Source organism: Oncorhynchus tshawytscha, unplaced genomic scaffold, assembly GCF_018296145.1.
Source record: "Oncorhynchus tshawytscha isolate Ot180627B unplaced genomic scaffold, Otsh_v2.0 Un_contig_5015_pilon_pilon, whole genome shotgun sequence".
Lineage (NCBI taxonomy): Eukaryota > Metazoa > Chordata > Actinopteri > Salmoniformes > Salmonidae > Oncorhynchus > Oncorhynchus tshawytscha.
In genome coordinates, this window is record NW_024609820.1 from 871,586 (window position 1) to 899,235 (window position 27,650).

The window sequence follows — 27,650 nt, forward strand, 5'->3', positions numbered from 1 at the left end:
ACACACACACACACACACACACACACACACACACACACACACACACACACACACACACACACACACACACACACACACACACACACACACACACACACACATATATTGTAATATCAGTACACATCCATTCTTTTGCTGGGCTCTGTTACTCTACAATCAATGAATCTACAGTACATTTATGGTAGCCAGTATAGCCCACTCAGCAATCATCATTGTTTTCCAGGGACTCATGGGATCAATACAAAATGACATGGTATAAAATGGTGGTATAAAATGGTGGTATAAAAATACACTATAGAAACTACATAGAGAAACATAACATGCAGAAACAACAAACCCTCTTCATCATTTATGGATGACAAAGAAGAATGACTGGTCCCCCGTCATCCCCTGGGGTTTCCCCAAATCTACTTTGGTCTTGTTAGAAGTGTGGATGAACCAGCCCTGGCAGTAGGCGGACTCAAACCGGCGCTGTTTGCTCATTTCAGCCTTCATGTAGAAGACAAACGCCTGGATCTCCTCATCATCCTTCCTGATGCTTTTCAGTCTGTGTTTGTCACAAGTCTGAAAGGATATGTACAGGTTAAAAGATATTATTATTATTTAACAATTCATTTTAGTCCTTGTGCATATCTACCTAAATCTGCTTTTAAAGCCTGAATGGACCTGTGCAGTATTGGGAACACTATTCACTACTCAAATTCAACATGGAATAACAATAACACAACAGGGAATAATAATAACAGGGAATAACAATAACACAACATGGAATAACAATAACACAACAGAGAATAACAATAGTCCTTGGTCTCATTTCCTTTACTGACGACTATGAAGTTATTTGAAAAATATGCAATTAGTGGTGAACTAAAAATACATATAGTAGCAATTATATTGAACACATCTTAAAGTCTTTATCCTTAAGAGTCTATTGATGCACATCTGTGTGTCAAGCTAGTGAACGTAATTTAAAAATCCCCATCTAAATCCGTCAGCTTAAGCCAAAGATATTTGCTGAGTCTCGATCCCCCACATCCGCCTATGTTGCCCTTCCGCGTCTGCGGTGGAAGGTGGCCGAGCTCCAGCTGTGTTTGTCAGACCATGAGCCATTCTGAAAATCAGTTCTCTCACGAAAAACGTCTGTAGCATCCGAACGGTTTGGCCTACTAACTCTATGGAAAGATGACCCTCACAAACACGATGGTGTTCTCCGTTTTGCTTTACGACTCCCACAAGAGTCTTTGAGAATCGTCTGAAGGCAACCCATTCAAATAAATGGAAGAACGGGATTAGCTTTGTGCCAACAAAAATAAGGGGTTAAATATGTGTCCAAAAAAACTAAAATATTTCCTAAGCTTTCTGACATCTCGTTGATATAGGACAGATCACTTCAAAACAACCATGTTATAAAATGATGGTATATAAAAAAACTATAGAGAAACATAACATGCAGAAACAACAAACCCTCTTCATCATTTATGGATGACAAAGAAGAATGACTGGTCCCCCGTCATCCCCTTGGGTTTCCCCAAAACTACTTTGGTCTCGTTAGAAGTGTGGATGAACCAGCCCTGGCAGTAGGCGGACTCAAACCGGCGTTGTTTGCTCATTTCAGCCTTCATGTAGAAGACAAACGCCTGGATCTCCTCATCCTCCTTCCTGATGCTTTTCAGTCTGTCACAAGACTGAAAGGACGTGTTAAAACTATCAAAACCTTCCTTATGATGTATTTTGACTTTCATTTTGACTGTCATTTTGACCGTTTCTGAATGTTAGTCCATGTGTTTCTTTGGGCTATAATAGTAAAGGCCAAATTCAATATTTAATCAAATATACCTAAAGAAGTCCTAAAATTCTACATCAAATAGCTAAATGATCCATGGTATGACCATCTTAAAACAATTCCAAATGTTAACTTAGTACCCTAACCCTAGTAGCTAACCCTAACCCTAGTAGCTAACCCTAGTAGCTAACCCTAACAGCTAACCCTAGTAGCTAACCCTAACAGCTAACCCTAACAGCTAACCCTAGTAGCTAACCCTAACCCTAGTAGCTAACCCTAACCCTAGTAGCTAACCCTAACAGCTAACCCTAACCCTAGTAGCTAACCCTAACCCTAGTAGCTAACCCTAACAGCTAACCCTAACAGCTAACCCTAGTAGCTAACCCTAACCCTAGTAGCTAACCCTAACAGCTAACCCTAATCCTAGTAGCTAACCCTAGTAGCTAACCCTACCAGCTAACCCTAACCCTAGTAGCTAACCCTAATCCTAGTAGCTAACCCTAACCCTAATCCTAGTAGCTAACCCTAGTAGCTAACCCTAGTAGCTAACCCTAACAGCTAACCCTAATCCTAGTAGCTAACCCTAACAGCTAACCCTAATCCTAGTAGCTAACCCTAACCCTAGTAGTAGTAGTAAATATATGTATTTTTATTTTATTTTAGGGGTCCTAAAATTCTACATCAAATAGCTAAATGATCCATGGTATGACCATATTAAAACAATTCCATATGTTAGTTTAGTAGATCCTGGACTAAATGGAGTGTTAAGTTAAACCCAGGAATGATCCTGGATAAAGTAAGGTCCATCTGGGTGAGAACTCAAGGTAATACATGTCAGATTCAGAGTTTAAGTTTAAGTATTACTGTGTATTTTGGGCACTAGACCCGTGGTAAATATCCCTTTATTATACTGTTTAGAAATTATTTTATGACCTAAACCTAAATACATGCAAATTATGTGAATTTCAAATTGCAAATATACCTGAAGCGCTCACCAACAATATAGTGCCATCTGTAGGTCTCATTGAACTGAAATAGTGAAAATACACCTGAAGATCTCGCCAAACTTGTAAAATATATATATATTTTTAAAAATCTGTTAAAAAAACATGGGAGCCTCTTAATTGTAAAGAGCAGGCTGTTGAGACTGAAGACAAATGGTCTCTGGACAACCAAGTAGCTCAGAGTTGTAGGAGTTCTCAAGATGAGTAAATGGAGAACTTTCCTAAATCACAAGTTCACAGACACCATCTGGCCAAAGGGGGGTTCCCTGGACCGAGCAAGAATCAAACGCTGCCACAAAAAGTCATTTGAAATGAAACACGGTTGGGACCGTGACCAATGCCTCCTGACATTAACATTATTTTCCAGTTCGGCTAATTTGAAAACACCAGACTTCAGACTTTGTAAAAACTAGATGAGGAACTGGAGTCACAAAGATCTCAAATTCAAGACCTCATCCAATATGCCTCCCCCGACAGAACACGCTCCCCACTCCGTAGTAGGGGAAAACTAACCAGGTGACGTCGACCAGGTTCACCGGTTGGGAAGCAAAACTGCTGTCAGGGGACATGTAGTAAAATGTGCTAGGCTAAACCCCACAACTCTCCTACCTATACCAACGACACCATCCATCCCTACTGTCTAGACGTGATGGTGACATCGTCACTGCCAACCAGGACTTGAATGACGTGCCTTTTAAATGCTGACTTAGTGTCATATTCAGATGGGTCATCCTACCTGGACCAAATGGGAAATAGATGGGCGGGGCCCGCTGTAGTCACAGACCACACTTGGCTAGGGTCTGCTCCGTTACATCCTGGTACCTCAGCACAGTTGGCAGAGGGGACGGCGCTGACACACGCGTTGATGCTGACAGAGGGATGGTGCCTCGATCACACCATCAGCGTTATTACGCAAAAAGGTATGCAGCATCGTCATCTGGATGTGTGTGCAGCAACAGTTCAACATTCCGCTTCTGCTACCACTTCTGTCAAGCTGTTTACACATGTAGTTTTACACCAACATACACCACCACACAGAACGCACTGCAACGCAATGCAGCAAGGCAAACGCAGCGTTCCATTGGAAATGAATGTACTTCTGATGTACCAAAACGTCATGACGCCGTCGGTGTGATGGAGGCATAAGAAGGTGACAATCTATACTGATTCAAGGTATGTATGTGGTGTTTGCCAGGACTTCAGGAGGTTGTGGAAACGGCGTGGGTTTATGACGTTGTTAAACACGACGGTAGCGGCATTGTTAGGAGCGGCGGCGTTACCCAACGCTGGTGTTATTATTAAATGTGCCGCCCACTTTTAGGGCCGATTCTGTTACGAAAGGGGATGCCAGTGCTGACATGGCTGCGAAAGCAGCAGCGGCCATGGTACCTCCTCCCCTCACCCATGGTTCCTCCTCCCCTCACCCATGGTTCCTCCTCCCCTCACCCATGGTTCCTCCTCCCCTCACCCATGGTTCCTCCTCCCCTCACCCATGGTTCCTCCTCCCCTCACCCATGGTTCCTCCTCCCCTCACCCATGGTTCCTCCTCCCCTCACCCATGGTACCTCCTCCCCTCACCCATGGTACCTCCTCCCCTCACCCATGGTTCCTCCTCCCCTCACCCATGGTACCTCCTCCCCTCACCCATGGTTCCTCCTCCCCTCACCCATGGTTCCTCCTCCCCTCACCCATGGTTCCTCCTCCCCTCAAGGGACTCACCCATGGTGACTGTACATACTTCTACTGATGCTGTTAATATGCAAAACCATGCTGATACCGTTGAAAAGTGGTGTTTGAGGTCTTCAGGCTGAAAACCCGATGACGACGGCGTCTGGCGCCCCCCAGACGCCACTCATACTACTTCCCTATCTTGCACACATACGTATAGTATCATGGAACAACGCACGAGTCCAAGGAGAGATGTTAGGAATGTGTAGGAAAGAATGGTATTGTCCCAAATTTGGCCCAATTTGCAAAAACAAAATGGTTAAAAAGATCTGAAACACAACATGAAAACAACCACTCCAGTTACTGGAATGGGAACCAGATCACTACCATGGGAACCCTTTGGAAAGCTTCAAATCAATGTCATCTGTTTACCACCAAGTAAAGAGTCAAAAATATTGTTTGTATTAGATACGTTCTCCAAGTGGGTTGAAGCCCCCCCCCCCCCGACTGGTGATCAGACTGTGCCCTCTGGTAAAACAACAATACTGTATGTGGGACACAATCTGGTCCTGGGATGACTTACTGTTGGTGAATGCCTGTAAACTGACTGTAGTTCTGCTCCGTACCTTTCATATGGGTTATGACCCGATGTCTGTGCTGCCTAGTGCCGGGCGGTACAGAGGGCAGGTGCCCTCTGGGAAAAGTGCCCCCTTTGACGATGTAGGGAGGGACGTCTCGGTCCCTTGTACCACTACAATAAGGAGCCAGAGGACTATAGCTCGCCTGAAATACCTAACCGCAATGTCTATTAGAGAGCCTTGAACCACCTGACCCCAATGTCTATTAGAGGGCCTTGAACCACCTGACCCCAATGTCTATTAGAGGGCCTTGAACCACCTGACCCCAATGTCTATTAGAGGGCCTTGAACCACCTGACCCCAATGTCTATTAGAGGGCCTTGAACCACCTGACCCCAATGTCTATTAGAGGGCCTTGAACCACCTAACCCCGCTTTTGACACCTTGTTGAGTCCATGCCCCGACAAATTGAGGCTGTTCTGGGGGCAAAAGGGGGGACTGAGGGTGCAACTCAGTATTAGAAAGGTGTTCCTAATGTTCGGTATAGTCAGGGTATAGTCAGGGTATAGTCAGTGTATAGTCAGGGTATAGTCAGTGTATAGTCAGTGTATAGTCAGTGTATGCTGTGACCTTGTGAGGAGTTATTTGTGTATCTGTAGAAATATCCTCTCTTTAGGGAAGTAGTATTGAGAGTCTGTTGTACTGTTTTGGTGCACACGCTCCCTCCTTGCTACCCTGCAATAAATAGAGTATGAGAACCCAACTTGATACTCTCCTTTTGTAGTTTCGTTTGTCAGGGCCTTGCTAACAGTAGTCTTAGCAGCAGAAAGCAGAAGGGTATGTGCTCACCCCAACACAGAGAGAGACTCGCTCTCCGTCCTTAACACACTTGAGGAAACAGTTAGTGCTGGTGAAGTTGAGCACCACAGGGACCCCCCGAAACTCTCCATCCACACAGTCAGACTTGTAGTGATAGATGGTGATCTTCTCTGGAATAAATCAATCAATAAACAAAATCAGTTATTACCATAGTAACAAAAAACATTGGGCTAAAGTTAACGTTGGCAGTCCGTAGTCCAGACTGTCCATCATCAAGTTAATATTTGTACAATAATTGCCATTGCAACGTTTAATAAACAGTTTTATAATTGTTATTATGATAAAATAATAAGAAAATCGACCCCATAATACAAAAACACATTATTCTAGAACAAACCTGGAGTTGCTGACAAACTAGGAACACTCCACATCTTACGTGTGAGTCTACGCCGAAGGTACGTGCGACATAAATAGTTTTCAATAAAGAGGTTGTCAAACTGTTGTACTTTTTCCAAGTTGCCCATTCCTCGTGACACTGAACACAAAAAGAGAGAAACAAACAGACAAAACGGTCATCAGAAAATACAATGAAGAAGATGAGGAAACATACCTCATCAAGCTCTTTGTTTGGATGATGGCATATTGTTTGGGACCCATGGCAGAGCATGTGGAAGGGATCTAGTCTAGTTTATAACTATGGAGGAGATGTGGAACGGATCCAGTCTAGTTTATAACTATGGAGGAGATGTGGAACGGATCCAGTCTAGTTTATAACTATGTGGAAGGGATCCAGTCTAGTTTATAACTATGGAGGAGATGTGGAACGGATCCAGTCTAGTTTATAACTATGGAGGAGATGTGGAAGGGATCCAGTCTAGTTTATAACTATGGAGGAGATGTGGAAGGGATCTAGTCTAGTTTATAACTATGGAGGAGATGTGGAACGGATCCAGTCTAGTTTATAACTATGGAGGAGATGTGGAACGGATCCAGTCTAGTTTATAACTATGTGGAAGGGATCCAGTCTAGTTTATAACTATGGAGGAGATGTGGAACGGATCCAGTCTAGTTTATAACTATGGAGGAGATGTGGAAGGGATCTAGTCTAGTTTATAACTATGGAGGAGATGTGGAACGGATCCAGTCTAGTTTATAACTATGGAGGAGATGTGGAAGGGATCTAGTCTAGTTTATAACTATGGAGGAGATGTGGAACGGATCCAGTCTAGTTTATAACTATGGAGGAGATGTGGAAGGGATCTAGTCTAGTTTATAACTATGGAGGAGATGTGGAAGGGATCTAGTCTAGTTTATAACTATGGAGGAGATGTGGAAGGGATCTAGTCTAGTTTATAACTATGGAGGAGATGTGGAAGGGATCCAGTCTAGTTTATAACTATGTGGAGGAGATGTGGAAGGGATCCAGTCTAGTTTATAACTATGGAGGAGATGTGGAAGGGATCCAGTCTAGTTTATAACTATGGAGGAGATGTGGAACGGATCCAGTCTAGTTTATAACTATGGAGGAGATGTGGAAGGGATCCAGTCTAGTTTATAACTATGGAGGAGATGTGGAAGGGATCCAGTCTATATAACTATGGAGGAGATGTGGAAGGGATCCAGTCTAGTTTATAACTATGTGGAAGGGATCCAGTCTAGTTTATAACTATGGAGGAGATGTGGAACGGATCCAGTCTAGTTTATAACTATGGAGGAGATGTGGAAGGGATCTAGTCTAGTTTATAACTATGGAGGAGATGTGGAAGGGATCTAGTCTAGTTTATAACTATGGAGGAGATGTGGAAGGGATCTAGTCTAGTTTATAACTATGAAGGAGATGTGGAAGGGATCCAGTCTAGTTTATAACTATGGAGGAGATGTGGAAGGGATCCAGTCTAGTTTATAACTATGGAGGAGATGTGGAACGGATCCAGTCTAGTTTATAACTATGTGGAGGAGATGTGGACGGGATCCAGTCTAGTTTATAACTATGGAGGAGATGTGGAAGGGATCCAGTCTAGTTTATAACTATGAAGGAGATGTGGAAGGGATCCAGTCTAGTTTATAACTATGGAGGAGATGTGGAACGGATCTAGTCTAGTTTATAACTATGGAGGAGATGTGGAAGGGATCCAGTCTAGTTTATAACTATGTGGAGGAGATGTGGAAGGGATCCAGTCTAGTTTATAACTATGGAGGAGATGTGGACGGGATCCAGTCTAGTTTATAACTATGGAGGAGATGTGGAAGGGATCCAGTCTAGTTTATAACTATGTGGAGGAGATGTGGATGGGATCCAGTCTAGTTTATAACTATGGAGGAGATGTGGAAGGGATCCAGTCTAGTTTATAACTATGTGGAGGAGATGTGGAAGGGATCCAGTCTAGTTTATAACTATGGAGGAGATGTGGACGGGATCCAGTCTAGTTTATAACTATGGAGGAGATGTGGAAGGGATCCAGTCTAGTTTATAACTATGGAGGAGATGTGGAAGGGATCCAGTCTAGTTTATAACTATGTGGAGGAGATGTGGACGGGATCCAGTCTAGTTTATAACTATGGAGGAGATGTGGAAGGGATCCAGTCTAGTTTATAACTATGTGGAGGAGATGTGGAAGGGATCCAGTCTAGTTTATAACTATGTGGAGGAGATGTGGAAGGGATCCAGTCTAGTTTATAACTATGTGGAGGAGATGTGGAAGGGATCCAGTCTAGTTTATAACTATGTGGAGGAGATGTGGAAGGGATCCAGTCTAGTTTATAACTATGTGGAGGAGATGTGGAAGGGATCCAGTCTAGTTTATAACTATGTGGAGGAGATGTGGATGGGATCCAGTCTAGTTTATAACTATATGGAGGAGATGTGGACGGGATCCAGTCTAGTTTCTAACTATGTGGAGGAGATGTGGAAAGGATCCAGTCTAGTTTCTAACTATGTGGAAGGGATCCAGTCTAGTTTATAAATACGTGGACATGGTGATTGTGATATGGTATTCATGACCAGGGTTTCACTTCTCTGTCGGAAAGGTCATGGGAGCCAGTAATGAGGGAAGTGTATTTCACATTACACAAAAATAACCTGTATTTACTCAGAAATTATGTGATTAAATGGTTAATTCACAGTAATAAATATGAAAATATAGCTTCTATAAGCACCACTAGCCACGATTTGGAACCAGTTAGAGTTAAATAAATTGTAATTATACTGTAATAAAATATAAAAATGTAAATATGATTGTTTCTACAAGCACCGCTATTGCCGGCGATTTGGAACCAGGTAGAGTTGAGTAAGTAGTTACAGAAAGTATCTGTTGTCACCATACAATGTCTTCTTAAAAGCCAGGCAAAACCCAGTTACAACAGTAGAATAAAACGCTCCAGAAGCACTGCTCGGTTGGCAGTATCGATACTGTTAATGAAAGGAACAGGCTACTTACCAACCAGACGCATTGAATCTTTTGAAGTCAGCACCAGAACATACCCAGGGTACACCCTGGTTAGATGAAGGGTGGCCTGCTGTGGTCTAGCTTGTGGTTATCTGCTGCCACTCCCCAGTGCTCATGTATCGTGTCTGCCTGGGTACGAAACCATCCCACTATCTATTGAACACAATCTTCTCCTGTCTTTCCTGTCCCCTCTACTCACTGTCCTATCAATTAAAAGCAAGTCAAAAATACAAGTGTGCTGGGAACTGCCCCCACTGCTTACAAATACATATTATTCAAACTTACCCATAGTGACTTTGCTGGACTCTGCGACCATGACAACCTCGTTGAAGTTACAATCCGACTTGCCACAGTTGTGACAAGAGCTCCCGTCACCACAGCCACGCCCCCTCACCACAGAGATTCTGGTGTTCGTCATGGCAACCAGGAACAGATCGTCAACCTCCTCATCGGCTTTGTTGACATCCTCTTCTGTGAGGTCTTCCATGGGGCGATAGGAGTCACTTTGTTCAGGGACGATACATGACGTTATACATTTATATGGAGATTCGTGTGAGGCCAGTGGTCCATTAAAACAGGGTTTCCCCAAACTAGGCCCCGGGGCCCCCTGGGTGAACGCTTTGGTTTTTACCCCAGCACTACACAGCTGATTCAAATAATCAAAGCTTGACGATGAGTTGGGTATTTGAGTCAGCTGTGTAGTGCTACGGCAGAAACCTAAACGTGCTCGGGGTTTGGGAAACATCCAAATACATTCTACACTAAATATAATATGCGTGTCAACACACGTTCCAGGAATATACAGTGACCTCTAAAAATATTGGAGTGTGACATATTTTTTGGGGGAGTTTGACTCTGTACTCAAGCACTTTGGATTTGAAATGATACAATGACTGTGAGGTTAAATTGTCAGTTTTAATACAGCTAATGTATTATTTACTATTCATTTCTATTGGGCACAAAATGATCTAAAAAAAACAACCAAAACAAACAGCAAATGCATCCAACAAATTTGTAGAGTCACAAGTTTCATGTAAATCATTACGTGCTAGGAATATGGGACCAAATACTTAAATATGTGTTAAAGTAGTAAACAGTTAAGTCAATTTGTCCCAATACTTTTGGTCCCCTAAAATGTGGGGACTCTGTACGAAAACAGTTAATGGATGATTGACTGACTAACTGATTGAGTGACTGACTGAGTGATTGAGTGACTGGTTGATTGATTCAGCCCACCTCTCCAGGTCGTCCAGGTCATCCTCTCGTCTCATCTCCAGGCTGAAGCTGAGTATGGTGCTCTCCTTGGAGACCGGGTGGAGAGCCCTGGCCTCAGCCTCCTCCTCTGGGCATCTCCCTGGTGGAGGAGCCCTGCTGGCTTGGTGGACAGTCTAGAGAGTTGGGAAGATAACAGACAAGACTATCTGAATAACAACACTGATGTCCTTCCTCTTCCTACCTGGAGAGGTAAAGAAACCTGTATACCATAAACAACGGCATCACCGCTGTGAATGTCAATGTAAGGGACTTCATTAGCATGGGAAACATATGTTTACATTGCCAAAGCAAGTGAAAGATACAATTCAAATAAACAATAAAAAATTATCACACTCACAATAGTTCCAAAAGGATAAAGACATTTCAAAAGTCATGTCTATATACAGTGTTGTAATGTTGTGCAAATAGGTATAGATAGTACAAAAGGGAAATTAAATAAACATAAATATGGGTTGTATTCACAATGCTGTGTGTTCTTCACTGGTTGACCTTTTCTTGTGGCAACAGGTCACACATCTTGCTGCTGTGATGTCACACTGTGGTATTTCACCCAATAGATATGGGAGTTTATCAAAATTGGATTTGATTTCAAAAATCTTTATGGTTCTGTACAATCTGAGCGAAATATGTGTCTCTAATATGGTCATACATTAGGCAGGAGGTTAGGAAGTGCAGCTCAGTTTTCACCTCATTTTTTGGGCAGTGTGCACATAGCCTGTCTTCTCTTGAGAGCCAGGTCTGCCTATGGCAGCCTTTCTCAATAGCAAGGCTATGTTCACGGAGTCTGTACAAAGCTTTCCTTAAGTTTGGGTCAGTCAGTGGTCAGGTATTCTGCCACTGTGTACTCTCCGTTTTGGGCCAAATAGCATTCTAGTTTGCTCTGTTTTTTGTTAAATCTTTCCAATGTGTCAAGTAATTATCTTTTTGTTTTCTGATGATTTGGTTGGGTCTAATTGTGTTGCTGTCCTGGGGCTCTGTGGGGTGTGTTTGTGAACAGAGCCCCAGGACCAGCTTGCTGACTCTTCTCTCTGTAGTGGTTTGCTTTGTATCCTTTTCATTGCTTTTTTCTGAATTTTGATCATTAGTGGGTATCAGCCTAATTCTGCTCTGCGTGCATTATTTGGTGTTTTATGTTGTACACTGAGGATAGTTTTGCAGAATTAAGCATGCAGAGTCTCAATTTGGTGCTTGTCCCATTTTATGAATTCTTGGTTGGTGAGCGGACCTCACAACCATAAAGGGTAATGGGTTCTATAACTGATTCAAGTACTTTTAGCCAGAACCTAATTGGTATGCCGAATTTTATGTTCCTTTTGATGGCACATGTTCCTCGCCTTGTCTCTCAGATCGTTCACAGCTTTGTGGAAGTGACCTGTGGTCCCGATGTTTAGGCCAGGGTATGTATAGTTTTTTTGTGTGTTCTAGGGCAACAGTGTCTAGATGGAATTTGTATTTGTTGACCTGGCAACTGGAACTTTTTTGGAACACCATTATTTTTTGTCTTACTGAGATTTACTGTCAGGGCCCAGGTCTGACAAAATTCCCCTGTCGCTCTCTCTCTCTCTCTCGCTCTGACTAATATTCAGATTAATGGGTTCAAATGGTGACTCAAAACATCAATCAATGTTAGTCACTTCTGGTAAATATCTTATTCATAGGTTGCACCTCAGTCATACCATTGTTATGAAAATGATCAAGCCGCCCTCTACCAGCAGCGTTTTCCTTCTAAATTGGGCTATAATGAAAACGATGTCATGGGTAAAATGTATTGGTTGCAGGTTTTTGGGCTACTTTTAAATGCCTATGTAGGCTACTGTAGCCTACCATTTTATACAATAAACACGTTGAAATGACAATATGACTGGAGTCATTGCAAATCAATTAGTTTTTTTTACATTTATGGATAGCCAGGGGTTATCTCCAACATTCAGACATCATTTAGAAACAAAGCACGTGTGTTTAGTGAGTCTGCCAGATCAGAGGCATTAGGGATGTTCTCTTGATAAATGCGTGAATTAGACACTTTCTGTCTGTCCTTAAGCATTCAAAAATGTAAAGAGTACTTTTGTCAGGGAAAATATATGGTGTAAAAGTACCTACTTTTTTTAAAGGAATGTAGTAAAGTAAAAGTTGTCAAAAATATAAATAGTAAAGTACAGATACTCTAAAAAATGAAGTAATACTTAAGTATTTTTACTTAAGTACTTTACACCACTGGATTTAATAAATATATTATAACTTCAGTTTATTGTTGTTGTAGCCTTATGTTACTATACAATTATGAAGGCCAAGTTTAGTTAATGAAGTTGGATGTTATCAATTGTGATCATGGTCACAGTGCTAACTCAATTGCCAATCAGCTGTTTGTTGGAATTGATTATATTGAAAGTAAATCAGTCAGATTAGACTACAGGAAAATAAATAAAAACACTGGCTGTTGTTGACAAGCATAGGTCTATTGTTCACATTTGGTTCAGTGATTGAAATTACGACCCCGTCCTCAGTAGCCTATTCGGCAACTGAAGCACTTATTACCTTGAAATCGCCTCGATATTCATGTTGAATGAATTAGTCTGTCAATTCGAACTAAGCAAGCTGCTAAATCGTTCATGTTACATCTTGCCTAGGCTACTGTAGGTTATCTGAAATGAGATGTAGGCCTATCAGGGGCTATAAGCTACCTGCCTCCAGCTAACCAAACCATGACAAAGTTGAATTACAATCATAAACCTGGATTTTAGTCATTAGGCCTAGCCTACGCTGATTGAAATGACAAGTCAATCTCGCAAATAGGCCATTTATAATGGTTTGTAGTCTTAACATCTGGCACATTTTCCAGAAAATAGCCCTACATTCATTTTTAAGTTTAATAAGGGCAAATTATCTTTTCTCTCACAAAATATAAGATAGCGCCGAAGAGGATGAACGTTTTACATGCTCCTAAACAACTGAGCTATTTTGTTAGTTTTTTTGCGTTGCTTGTTACTTGTTTTTTAAACTTATTTTGTACATAATGTTGCTGCTACCATCTCTTATGACCAAAAATATCTTCTGGACATCAGAACAGCGATTACTCACCACGAACTGGAAGAAGCTTTTTCCTTTAACGAGTCCGACAAGACGGATATACTGGTTTCCCAGGAACAGGCCCAAATCCCCGTTATTTGCGTGAAGAAACGATGGAGCAAAAGAAGGTGCTGAGAATCCGTAGACCGAGCGAGTAAACTCCCACTGTTATCTGTTCTACTTGCTAACATGCAATCATTGGAAAATAAAATTAATGACCTACGATTACGTTTATCCTACCAACGGGACATTAAAAATGGTAATATCTTATGTTTCACTCACTCGTGGCTGAATGACGACACGGACAATATAGAGCTGGTGGGATTTTCCATGCACCGGCAGAACAGAGAAGAAGCTACGTCTGGTAAGAGAAGGGGTGGGGGTGTGTGTCTTTTTGTCAATAACAGCTGGTGCGCGATGTCTTAAATATTAAAGAAGTCTCGAGGTATTGCTCGCCTGAGGTAGAGTACCTTATGATAAGCTGTAGACCACACTATCTATATTATTCGTAGCCATTTATTTATCACCACAGACCGATGCTGGCACTAAGAACGCACTCAACCAAATCTATAAGGCCCTAAGCAAACAAGGAAATGCTCATCCAGAAGCGGCGCTCCTAGTGGCCGGGAATTTATGCAGGTAAACTTATATCAGTTGTACCAATTTTTTTTGCCAGCATGTCACATGTACAACCAGAGGGGGGAATAAATACTTTACTCCACACAGAGATGCATACAAAGCTCTCCCCCGCCCTCCATTTGGCAAATCTGACCATAATTCTATCCTCCTGATTCCTGCTTTACAAACAAAAACTAAAGCAGGAAGTACCGGTGACTCGCTCAATACAGAAGTGTTCCAGGATTCATCCATTGGCGTTGAGGAGTCATCGGCTTCATCAATAAGTGTATCGACAACGTCGTCCCCACAGTGACTGTACGTACGTACCCCAACCAGAAGCCATGGATTACAGGCAACATCCGCATCGAGCTAAAGGCTAGAGCTGCCGCTTTCAAGGAGCGGAACACTAATCTGGACGCTAATAAGAAATTCCACTGTGCCCTCAAACGAACCATCAAACAAGTAAAGCATCAATACAGGATTAACTTCTTGAGTGTAGGGGAAAGTATTTTCATTTTTGGCTAAAAAAAAACATACCCATTTGAAACTGCCGATTTCTCAGGCCAAGAAACTAGAATATGCATATAATTGTCAGATTAGGATAGAAAACACTCTAAAAAGTTTCCAAAACTGTCAAAATATTGTCTGAGTATAACAGAACTGATATTACAGGCGAAAACCTGAGGAAAATCCAACAAGAAAGGTGCTGTTTTTCCTGAAAGCTCTCTGTTCCATTGGATGCCTTGCCTACATTTAAAGGGATATCAACCAGATTCCTTTTCCTATGGCTTCCTCAAGCTGTGAACAGTCTTTAGACATAGTTTCAGGCTTTTATTTAGAAAAATGAGCGAGAAAGAACCCATCGCGTCAGTGGATGGCTGGGTGCCAGCAGAGTTTTTCATGCGCATCAGCCATTTTCTCTCTCTCGCCTATGGAAGAAGCTACATTCTGGTTGACATATTATCGATTATATATTGTAAAAACAACCTGATTGATTATAAAAAACATTTGGCATCTTTCTACGCACTTTAGGGATACTATTTGGAATTTTCGTCTGCGATGTCGTGACAGCTCGAGCTTGTGGATTTCTGAACATAACGAGCCAAACAAATGGAGGTATTTTGGATATAAAAATAATATTTATGGAACAAAAGGAATTTTTATTATGTGACTGGGAGTCTCGTGAGTGCAAACATCCGAAGATCAAAGGTAAGCAATTTAATTTATTGCTTTTCTGACTTTCGTGACCAATCTACTTGGCTGCTAGCTGTTTGTAATATTTTGTCTACTGAGAGAGATGTTCTTACATAAACGCTTGTTATGCTTTCACCAAAAAGCTTTATTGAAATCTGACACGCCAGGTGGATTAACACCAAGCTAAACTGTGTTTTGCTATATTGCACTTGTGATTTCATGAAAATTAAATATTTTTAGTAATTTAATTTGGCGCCGTGCAATTCAGCGGATGTTGATGAAAATGATCCCGCTGACGGGATGGGTGCGTCAAGAAGTTAAAATTGAATCCTACTACGCCGGCTCTGATGCTCGTCGGATGTGGCAGGGCTTGAAAACTATTACGGACTACAAAGGGAAACCCAGACACGGGCTGCCCAGTGACGCGAGCCTACCAGCAGAGCTAAATGCCTTTTATGCTCGCTTCGAGGTAAGCAACACTGAAGTAGGCATGAGAGCACCAGCCGTTCTGGATGACTGTGTGATAACGCTCTCAGTAGCCGATGTGAGCAAGACCTTTAAACAGGTCAACATTCACAAAGCCGTGGGACAGACGGATTACCAGGATGTGTACTCAAAGCATGCATGGACCAACTGGCAAGTGTCTTCACTGATATTTTCAACCTCTCCCTGACCGAGTCTGTCATACCTACATGTTTCAAGCAGACCACCATAGGACTACAGGAAAAGGAGGGCCGAACAGGCCCCCATTAACATTGACGGGGCTGTAGTGGAGAGGGTCAAGAGTTCAAGTTCCTTGGTGCCCATATCACCAACGAACTATCATGGTCCAAACACACCAAGACAGTCATGAAGAGGTTTCCCCCTCAGGAGACTGAAAAGATTTGGGTCCCCAGATCCTTAAAATGTTCAGCACCTTCAAGAGCATCCTGACCGGTTGCGGGTGATTCTTTGATCCACGTCTACGCAGACGACACCATTCTGTATACATCTGGCCCTTTGGACACTTAACAAACCTCCAAACGAGCTTCAACACCATACAACACTCCTTCCGTGGCCTCCAGCTGCTCTTAAATGCTAGTAAAACTAAATGCATGCTCTTCAACAAATCACGGCTCGCACCCCCGACTAGCATCACTACACTGGACGGTTCTGACTTAGAATATGTGGACAACTATAAATACCTAGGTGTCTGGCTCGACTGTAAATGCTCCTTCCAGACTCACATTAAGCATCTTCAATCCAAACTTAGATATAGATTTGGCTTCCTATTTCGCAACAAAGCCTCCCTTCACTCATGCTGCCAAACATACTCTCGTAAAACTGACTATCCTACCGATCCTTGACTTCGGCGATGTCATTTACAAAATAGCCTCTAACACTTTACTCAGCAAATTGGATGCAGTCTATCACAGTGCCATCCGTTTTGTCACCAAAGCCCCATATACTACCCAACCCTGCGATTTGTATGATCTCGTTGGCTGGTCCTCGCTACATATTCGTCGCCAAACCCACTGGCTCCAGATCATCTATAAATCTTTGCTAGGTAAATCTCCGGCCTTATCTCAACTCACTGGTCACCATAGCAACACCCAACCGTCACACGTGCTGCAGCAGGTATATTTCACTTGCCATCCCCAAAGCCAACACCTCTTTTGGCCGCCTTTCCTTCCAGTTCTCTGCTGCCAATGACTGGAACTAATTACAAAAATAAATAAAATATAAAATCACTGAAGTTGGAGACATATCTTCCTCACTAACTTTAAGTGTCAGCTGTCAGAGCAGCTTACCGATCTCTGCAGCCAACCAACTACCTACTTCATCCCCATATTTGTTTTTCTGCTCTTTTGCACACCAGTGTTTCTATTTGCACATATCACTCCAGTGTAAGTTGCTAAATTGTCATTACTTTGCCACTTCGCCTATTTATTGCCTTACCTCCTTACTTCATTTGCACACAGTGTACACAGATTTTTCTATTGTGTTATTGACTATACGTTTGTTTATCCCCTGTGTAACTGTGTTGTTTTTGTCGCACTGCTTTGTTTTATCTTGGCCAGGTCGCAGTTGTAAATGAGAACTTGTTCTCAACTGGCCTACCTGGTTAAATAAAAAATGTAATCAAATACAGAGGTAGTGCGTATGGCCCAATACGTCACTGGGGCCAAGCTTCCTGCCATCCAGGATCTATATACCAGGCAGTGTCAGAGGAAAGCCCATAAAATTGTAGGAGACTCCAGTATAGACTGTTTTCTCTGCTACCGCAGAGCAAGCGGTACCCGGAGCGCCAAGTCTAGGACCAAAAGGCTCATCAACAGCGGCAGGATAGCCTAGTGGTTAGAGTGTTGTACTAGTAACCGGAAGGTTTCAAGTTCAAACCCCTGAACTGATAGATTTGGTACAAATCTGTCGTTCTGCCCCTGAACAGGCAGTTAACCCACTGTTCCTAGGCTGTCATTGAAAATAAGAATTTGTTCTTAACTGACTTGCCTGGTTAAATAAAGGTTAATTAATAATACCCCCAAGCAATAAGACGGCTGAGATATTTTCTTCTTCTTGAACTGCACTGGTTAAGGGTTTGTAAGTCAGCATTTCACGGTAAAGTCTACACTTGTTGTATTCGGCGCATGTGACAAATAAAATTTTATTTAATTTGATTTTGTACACTGCTGCTACGCTGTTTATTATCTATGCATAGTCACTTCAACCCTACCTACATGTACAGATTACCTCAACTAACCTGTACCCCACACACTGACTCGGTACCCACTGTATATAGCCTCGTTATTGTTATGTTGTTATTGTGTTACTGTAAGGGCTTGTAAGTAATAATTTCACCGTAAGGGCTACAATTGTTCTACTCGGCGCATGTAACAAATAACGTTTGATTTGATATTCAAATTCCTTAGCTAGTCATATTAGTTCACAATAATTATTATTTTGATGGAAAACAGAATTTTGCTTCTTAAGTCTTTAGAAGTTAAGTCAATATTCACTCGATAACGTTATTGAAAAATTGTTTATTGGCTAATTGTGCCAACTCCTTTCTTGCTGCGAAAAAAACGAACAATTGGGCTTAGTTTAGGCCTTGTGGGTGGGTTTTGAGTAATCAATGTTACCAGACCTGGCAACCCTGACGGCCGTAATAGTGGTGCCCTAAAGTCGTGATAAGCCCAGTCATTCTGGACGGAGGGTACGGCTGTTTAGTCTAAATTACACTATAGTACCTGGAAATAAGATGACATTGCTAAACGAGTCAAATATTTAGTTAGAAACAACTTTTCCAGCATGATCATGTCGTCAAATTTACTTTAGACTGATGGCAATGTTGTCATTAGCTAGCAAAGTTCGTCAAAAATAGCTAGCAATGCTAACGGCAGCTACCTCAATTTTAGCTAACGTTATACTGCATCTAAAGTCAATCTGGCGACATCAAAATGAGGACAAAGGGTTTTGCTACTAATTATTTGCCTCCTTTTGAAGGGCATTGTATTTCTAAACCACTGTAACGCACTTTTGATTCATTCTTAATCAGTGCTCATTGACAATACATTTTAGTAGAATGCTCAGTTGGGCATTAGTTCAAAACAATATTGTGATGAAACATGCAACCCATGAAGAGAGTGAAGTGATATAAGAACTCTCCTCCAGCTATATCACTCACCAACATGGGGTTTCCTTCCGTCAGAATCTTGGCGAAGGCCTCTGGGGATAGATCCTGTAGGTCCACTCCATTGATCGTCAGGAGCTTGTCTCCTTCACTGAGGAACAACAACACCACATACCTGTTTTATATATATATTTTTATATATTTATTATGTTTTTTTCATTGCAACTGCCAACCACAGGAGGACTCTCAATGAGTGTAAACTGCCTGCTGCCGCTCTGCTAATCATCAGATGGGGGAAGGAGAGGAGGTAGAGGGCCCACGTGGGCAACTCTTAAAAAATATTCAGCTAATGTCTTCTGGCATGTAAATGATGTAGATTTGCATGATATGCATTTTTAAAAAGGCAGATTTTTAAAAAGGGGAACTCTATAAAAAAAAAACAAAGCCCTGGGTCCTATGATTTCTTAATATGGCCCTACACAGACCCCGTGGTTTAATCTACACAGACCCCGTGGTTTAATCTACACAGACCCAGTGGTTCAATCTACACAGACCCCGTGGTTCAGTCTACACAGACCCCGTGGTTTAATCTACACAGACCCCGTGGTTTAATCTACACAGACCCCATGGTTCAGTCTACACAGACCCCATGGTTTAATCTACACAGACCCCATGGTTCAGTCTACACAGACCCCATGGTTTAATCTACACAGACCCCATGGTTCAGTCTACACAGACCCTGTGGTTTAATCTACACAGACCCCGTGGTTTAATCTACACAGACCCCGTGGTTTAATCTACACAGACCTGGAGAAAAACAATACAGCTTTCTATGACATTCAGGGGTGGAATTACCAAATTAAATAACTCTGTGACCTCACCCCTGACATTAGATCAAAAACTATTTCCTTACATCATAAAGGAGTTTTACTTATGGGAAGTCCCTCTTGTTTCCCTCTAAAATGTCTCAACTCCTCTATCCTTAAAAGGTTTCAACCTACAGTATATTCAAATTCTTCACACATAAACAGAGGTTATCAGAGGTTACCTGGCGAAGGCTCCTCCTCCTTGTCCTCCTTTCTTGAACTTGAGGATCTTCTCCACTTCATAGTGGTGTTTCCCATCCTCCTCTGTGTGAACTATAGAGATACCTCCCTTCACAGGTGAATCCTATGGACCGGAATGGAAATCATAGCAACTCACATTACCATACATGGTTGAAAACAAAGCCTTAGCCTCCACGTGACGACTACTACTGTATACATTGTTGAAAAGACCAAAGAGCATATCCCTGATCCCTCATATTTCTACTACCCTACCCTACATTGTTACAATTCAAATAGAAAACTACAACATAAACTGGAAGGGAAGTGATGCAGTCATATCACTTACTGTGATATCCATCTCCTTTTCTAGGTCTCCCCACTGGTAGTATGTACGCAGTCTTCCTACTGGTAGTGTGTAGGCAGTCTCCCCACTGGTAGTATGTACGCAGTCTTCCTACTGGTAGTATGTACGCAGTCTTCCTACTGGTAGTGTGTAGGCAGTCTTCCTACTGGTAGTATGTACGCAGTCTCCCACTGGTAGTATGTACGCCGTCTTCCTACTGGTAGTGTGTAGGCAGTCTTCCTACTGGTAGTATGTACGCAGTCTTCCTACTGGTAGTGTGTAGGCAGTCTTCCTACTGGTAGTATGTACGCAGTCTTCCTACTGGTAGTGGAAGTCTTCCTACTGGTAGTGAGTGTTAGCAGTCTTCCTACTGGTAGTGTGTAGGCTGTCTTCTGACTGGTAGTGAGTGTTAGCAGTCTCCCCACTGGTAGTGTGTGGGCAGTGCCACAAGTCCTGACTTAAATAGCTTTGTATAGGAGGGTTGACCAGGCACTTCTGCATCATGTGAACCGAGCAGCCAGAGAGGAAGTAGGTACACGCACACAAGAGGGACTATTATTTTGCCAAAAGAGGATCTTCTGCAGAACGAGGAACTGGTCATGAGTTGTAAAATGGAAAAACAATAGATTACAAGAACACAGCTGTTTGAGTGTTAAATGGACAGTTCAAAGTCTGCTTGTGTACTAGCTATCCACTCATTAAACTCCTGCCTGTGTTGAAAATGTTGGCTTTCCAGGTGTGACATGGCATCAACGTCCTCACCACACACAGATCTGTGGCTTCGGTAGCTCCTTGTTAGCCTGGTCCCTGATCACAGTGTGCCGTCAGGCCCAACTCATATGGTCATTGTTTGGCAAGACAGCACACACAGACCTGAAAGCAGGCTAGCTCTCTGTTGCAATAGGAAGAAATGACTCACTACATACAATTGAAGTCGGAAGTTTACATACACTTAAGTTGGAGTCAATAAAACTTGTTTTTCAACCACTCCACACATTTCTTGTTAACAAATTATAGTTTTGGCAAATCTGTTAGGACATCTACTTTGTGCATAACAAGTAATTTTTCCAACAATTGTTAACATACAGATTATTTCACTTATAATTCACTGTATCACAATTCCAGTGGGTCAGAAGTTTACATACACTAAGTTGACTGTGCCTTTAAACAGCTTGGAAAATTCATGAAAATTATGTCATGGCTTTAGAAGCTTCTGATAGGCTAACTGACATCATCTGAGTCAATTGGAGGTGTACCTGTGGATGTATTTCATGGCCTACCTTCAAACTCAGTGCCTCTTTGCTTGATATCATGGGAAAATCAAAATAAATCAGCCAAGACCTCAGAAAAAAAATTGTAGACCTCCACAAGTCTGGTTCATCCTTGGGAGCAATTTCCAAACGCCTGAAGGTACCATGTTCATCTGTACAAACAATAGTATAAACACCATGGGACCACGCAGCCGTCATACCACTCAGGAAGGAAACGCGTTCTGTCTCCTAGAGATGAATGCGAAAAGTGCAAATCAATCCCAGAACAACAGCAAAGGACCTTGTGAAGATGCTGGAGGAAACAGGTAAAAAAGTATCTATAGCCACAGTAAAATGAGTCCTATATCAAAGTAATCTGAAAGGCCGCTCAGCAAGGAAGAAGCCACTGCTCCAAAACCACCATAAAAAAGCCAGACTACGGTTTCCAACTGCATATGTGGACAAAGATCGTACTTTTTGGAGAAATGTCCTCTGGTCTGTTTGGCCATAATGACCATCGTTATGTTTGAAGGAAAAAGGGGGAGGCTTGCAAGTCAAAGAACACCATCCCAAAAGTGAAGAACGAGGGTGGCAGCATCATGTTGTAGGGGTGCTTTGCTGCAGGAGGGCCAGGTGCACTTCACAAAATAGATGGCATCATGAGGGAGGGACATTATGTGGATATATTGAAGCAACATCTCAAGACATCAGTCAGGAAGTCAAAGCTTGGTCGCAAATGGGTCTTCCAAATGGACACATGACCCCAAGCATACTTCCAAAGTTGTGGCCAAATGGCTTAATGACAACAAAGTCAAGGTATTGGAATGGTCATCACAAAGCCCTGACCTCAATCCCATAGAAAATGTGTGGGCAGAACTGAAAAAGCGTGTGCGAGCAAGGAGGCCTACAAACCTGACTTTCAGTTACACCAGCTCTGTCAGGAGGAATGGGCCAAAATTTCCCCAACTTATTGTGGGAAGCTTGTGGAAGACTACCCAAAACATTTGACTCAAGTTAACAATTTAAAGGCAATGCTACCAAATATTAATTGAGTGTATGTAAACTTCTGACTGTCACGGTCGTCCTCCTCTTCATCTGAAGAGGAGAGGCGAGAAGGATCGGAGGACCAAAATGCGGCGTGATGTGTGTTCATCATGAATTTTAATAAAGAAAACACTGAACACTATACAAAACCAGTAAACAAAATAACAACCGTGAAGCTAATGGAGCTGCACTGAAACAAGCCATCAACATAGATAGACAATCACCCACAAACAAACAGTGCAACCCAGGCTACCTAAGTATGATTCTCAATCAGAGACAACTAATGACACCTGCCTCTGATTGAGAACCATACTAGGCCGAAACATAGAAATACCCAAATCATAGAAAAACAAATGTAGACTGCCCACCCCAACTCACGCCCTGACCATACTAAATAATGACAAAACAAAGGAAATAAAGGTCAGAACGTGACACTGACCCACTGGGAATGTGATGAAAGAAATAAAAGCTGGAATAAATAATTCTCTCTACTATTATTCAGACATTTCACATTCTTAAAATAAAGTGGTGATCCTAACTGACCTAAGACAGGGAATTTTTACTAGATTTAAATCCAGGAATTGTGAAAAACTGAGTTGAAACGTATTTGGCTAAGGTGTATGTGTCACACCCTTGGTATGGGTGTATGGGTCTATAGTGTAGTAGGTCAGGGCGTGACTTGGGGGGTGTTCTAGTTTTTCCTATTTCTATGTTGGTGAGCTTGGTATGGTTCCCAAGTAGAGGCAGCTGATTATCGTTGTCTCTAATTGGGGATCATACTTAAGTTCTCCATTGTTCCCACCTGGGTTGTGGGGTATTGTTTGTGTTAGTGTGTTTGGCCACTACGTCTTCACGTTCTTTGTAGTTTTGTTGTTTTGGTTTCTAGTTTCACTTTGTATTAAAAAGATGTGGAACTCAATCCACGCTGCGCCTTGGTCCGCTCAGAATATCCCACCCACGCAGGACCAAGCAGCATGTAAAGGAGGTAAAGGAGTTTTGAACTTGGGAGAAAATCATGGGAGGACACGAAACCCTTCCTTGGCGGGAGTCGCCAAGAGGCATAGGGGGACAGCGACGACGCCGGGGACCACGGCCAAAGAAACCCCAAGATTTTTTTTTGGGGGGGCACATGGAGCCATCTGTACCGGCTCAACGCACCAGGCCACCAGTGCGCCTCCCCAGCCCGGTACATCCTGTGCCTGCTCCCTGCACTCGCCCTGAAGAGCCAGAGACGGTCAGGGAGGCGATGGAGAAGTTGGGAGAGAGAAGAGAGATGTTGGTTTGGTGTGTTCGGCACCGCATTGGCCCTGAAGAGCGTGTTACCAGTCTGGTACAACCTGTGCTGGCTCCACGCACCAGGTCTCCAGTGCTCCTCCCCAGTCCGGTATGTCCTGTGCCTGCTTTCTGCACTCACCCTGAGGAGTGTGTCACCAGTCCAGTGCAACCTGTGCCGGCTCCACCCATCAGTCCTCCAGTGCGCCTACCCAGTCCGGTACGTCCTATGCCTGCTCCCTGCACTCGCCCTGAAGAGTGTGTCACCAGTCCGGTGCAACCTGTACCACCTCCACACACAAGGCCTCCAGTGCGTATTCACAGTCCAGAGCTTCCGGCGACGGTTCACAGTCCGGAGCTTCCGGCGACGGTTCACGGTCCGGAACCTCCAGTGACGGTCCACGGTCCGGAACCCCCAGCGACGGTCCACGGTCCGGAACCCCCAACGACGGTCAACGGTCCGGAACCCCCAGCGATGGTCCACTGCCCGGAACCCCCAGCGACGGTCCACGGTCCGGAACCTCCAGCGATGGTCAACGGTCCGGAACCTCCAGCGACGGTCAACGGTCCGGTACCTCCAGCGACAGTCAACCTTCTGTGACGGTCAACGGCCCGGCGCCTTCTGTGACGGTCATCGGCCCGGAGCTTCCAGTGACGGTCAATGGTCCGGAGCTTCCAGGCACGGCGTCCAATCTTGATCCAAGGCTGGAGCCTTCTTCTGCGCCGGTGTCCAGACCAGGCACGGCGTCCAGTCCAGCTCCATGGCCGGAGCCTTCTTCTGCGCCGGTGCCCAGTCCAGGCACGGCGTCCAGTCCCCACTCCAATGCCGAAGCCTTCCTCTTCACCGGTGCCCAGTCCAGGCACGGCGTCCAGTCCCGCTCCATGGCCGGAGCCTTCTTCTGTCCCGGTGCCCAGTCCAGGCACGGCGTCCAGTCCCGCTCCATGGCCGGAGCCTTCCTCTGTGCCGGTGCCCAGTCCAGGCACGGCGTCCAGTCCCGCTCCATACCAAAGCCTTCTTCTGCGCCGGTGCCCAGTCCAGGCACGGCGTCCAGTCCCGGCATCATGGCCGGATCCGGGGTCCGGGTGGGGGCTACGACCCGCACCAGAGCCGCCACCGACACTAGTCACCCCCCACCCTCCCCATTTTGTTTCAGGTTTTGCAGCCGGAGCCGCACCTTTGGGGGTGGGGGGTACTGTCACGCCCTGACCATAGAGAGCCCTTGGTTCTCTATGGTGTTGTAGGTCAGGGCATGACGAGGGGGTGTTCTAGTTTTTTCCTATTTCTATGTTGGTTAGTTTGGTATGGTTCCCAAGTAGAGGCAGCTGATTATCGTTGTCTCTAATTGGGGATCATACTTAAGTTCTCCATTGTTCCCACCTGGGTTGTGGGGTATTGTTTGTGTTAGTGTGTTTGGCCACTACGTCTTCACGTTCTTTGTAGTTTTGTTGTTTTGGTTTCTAGTTTCACTTTGTATTAAAAAGATGTGGAACTCAATCCATGCTGCGCCTTGGTCCGCCCATTTCGAAGAACGTTACTGTAGGTGAACTTCAGACTTCAACTGTACATGACAATAGAGATGGCTTGGTCCGCTCATTTCGAAGAACGTTACTGTAGGTGAACTTCAGACTTCAACTGTACATCACAATAGAGATGGCTTGGTCCGCTCATTTCGAAGAACGTTACTGTAGGTAAACTTCAGACTTCAACTGTACATCACAATAGAGATGGCTTGGTCCGCTCATTTCGAAGAACGTTACTGTAGGTAAACTTCAGACTTCAACTGTACATCACAATAGAGATGGCTTGGTCCGCTCATTTCGAAGAACGTTACTGTAGGTAAACTTCAGACTTCAACTGTACATCACAATAGAGATGGCTGTTGAAGTGAACCCATGAAATACCAAATGTTTTTGTTTGACCGAGCTTCCTCAAAACATCTTTTGACATGATGCTCAATTAGAGCTGTTTATACATTGAAATGCATCCCTTTAGTAACTAGGCGTTGACTGTTTGAAAGTAGAGTGCGTTGTTGTTATTTCCAGAAGTGGGATTTTAAAAAAGCAGAAGCATTTGAAGTTCTAGATCATTGAAGGTACAGGTGGTGGCTGAATTTAAGTACAGAAGTGAAGATTAGGGATGTTGATTGAAACAATGAAAGGTTTATGCATACAGATGAGTGAACATACACTAACACATACAAACACAATGTCACACTGCCACACTAACACCATACAGAGACATGGTCCTTCACCTCCATGGGAAAGCCTAGAAAGGGGAACATCGAGGGGAACTGAGATGATGACCCTGTAGACAGGAAATCACATCACAACCGCAGCTTCCTCTGTGAAGTCAACTGAAAATATGAGGTTCTCTGAGCTCCTCTGTCCATTGTCTGTGTTCTTTTGCCCATCTTAATCTTTTCTTTTTATTAGCCAGTATGAGAAATGGCTTTTTCTTTGCAACTCTGCCTAGAAGGTCAGCATCCCGGAGTCGCCTCTTCACTGTTGACATTGAGACTGGTGTTTTACGGGTACTATTTAATGAAGCTGCCAGTTGAGGGCTTATGAGGCGTAACATAGTCTAAATCTGGGACACTCAAATTAGTATGATATGTTACTGTCACGTTCTGACCATCGTTCGTATGTGTTTTCCTTGTTTTAGTGTTGGTCAGGACGTGAGCTGGGTGGGCATTCTATGTTTCATGTCTAGTTTGTCTATTTCTATGTCTGGCCTGATATGGTTCTCAATCAGAGGCAGGTGTTAGTCATTGTCTCTGATTGGGAACCATATTTAGGTAGCCTGGGTTTCACTGTGTGTTTGTGGGTGATTGTTCCTGTCTCTGTGTTTGCACCAGATAGGACTGTTTCGGTTTTCGTTACGTTCACTTACATTCTTTGTTTTGTAGTGTTTGTATTGATTCGTGTTTTTACGTTTGTTTATTAAACATGGATCCAATCTACACACCGCATTTTGGTCCGACTCTCCTTCACCACAAGAGAACCGTTACAGTTACGTTTGGTATAGTTACTTAAAACAGAAGGTTACTGAAGGCAAAACAATAGGAGGGTGGTCGGTCGGGGTGGATGGGTCGTTTTTTATAATGAGAATGTCGAGCAACCCAAAGGTTGCGTGTTTGAATATACTGTAATTACGGACAACTTCAGCATTTTAGCCAATAATGAACTTTTCAAGTACTTACGACTTTGTTGCTATTTTTCAACTGCTTAGCATTCTAGCTAACCCTTACCCCAACCCTAACCATAATGCTTTTAGCTATCCTTTCGCCCGAACCCTAACCTTAACCCTAACCCCTAGCCTAGCTAACATTAGCGTTAGCCACCTAGCAAACATTAGTCACAACAAATTGGAATTTGTAACATATTGTACGCTTAGCAAATTCGTAACATATTATACTTTTAGCAAATTCATAACATGTCATACAAGTTGTAATGCGTAACATATCATACAAAATGGGTGATGGACATCCACAAAATAATTACATACCATACGAAACTTAAAATATCATGCTAAATGGAATGTCTCGGACTTACGTAAAGAATAATATGAAATGCTCTGAGACCAGGTTGTGTGTTTACACATTTATCACATTTATAGGACGTCTCTATAGTGCAA

The 27,650-nt window shown here is 43.2% G+C and overlaps 1 protein-coding gene across 1 annotated transcript; it reads right to left on the reverse strand.

Moving 5' to 3' along the window:
- Positions 1 to 43: 43 nt before the first annotated feature.
- Positions 44 to 20,897, reverse strand: LOC112239660. The gene is made up of 8 exons (XM_042318958.1): positions 20,454 to 20,897; positions 20,110 to 20,231; positions 19,116 to 19,212; positions 10,535 to 10,686; positions 9,584 to 9,801; positions 6,250 to 6,387; positions 5,883 to 6,022; positions 44 to 564 (listed from the first exon to the last, which is right to left on the reverse strand). The coding sequence occupies exons 1-8, from the start codon at positions 20,463 to 20,465 to the stop codon at positions 346 to 348; spliced, it is 1,098 nt and encodes a 365-aa protein (XP_042174892.1). The 5' UTR covers positions 20,466 to 20,897; the 3' UTR covers positions 44 to 345.
- Between the last annotated feature and the right edge of the window lie 6,753 nt (positions 20,898 to 27,650).

Coding starts and splice junctions, on each gene's coding strand:
- LOC112239660 (XM_042318958.1), bottom strand. Junction 9,802..10,534: donor GACCTGGACGACCTGGAGAG/GTGGGCTGAATC, acceptor CCCTGAACAAAG/TGACTCCTATCGCCCCATGG. Junction 6,023..6,249: donor TAGTTTGTCAGCAACTCCAG/GTTTGTTCTAGA, acceptor GATTTATTCCAG/AGAAGATCACCATCTATCAC.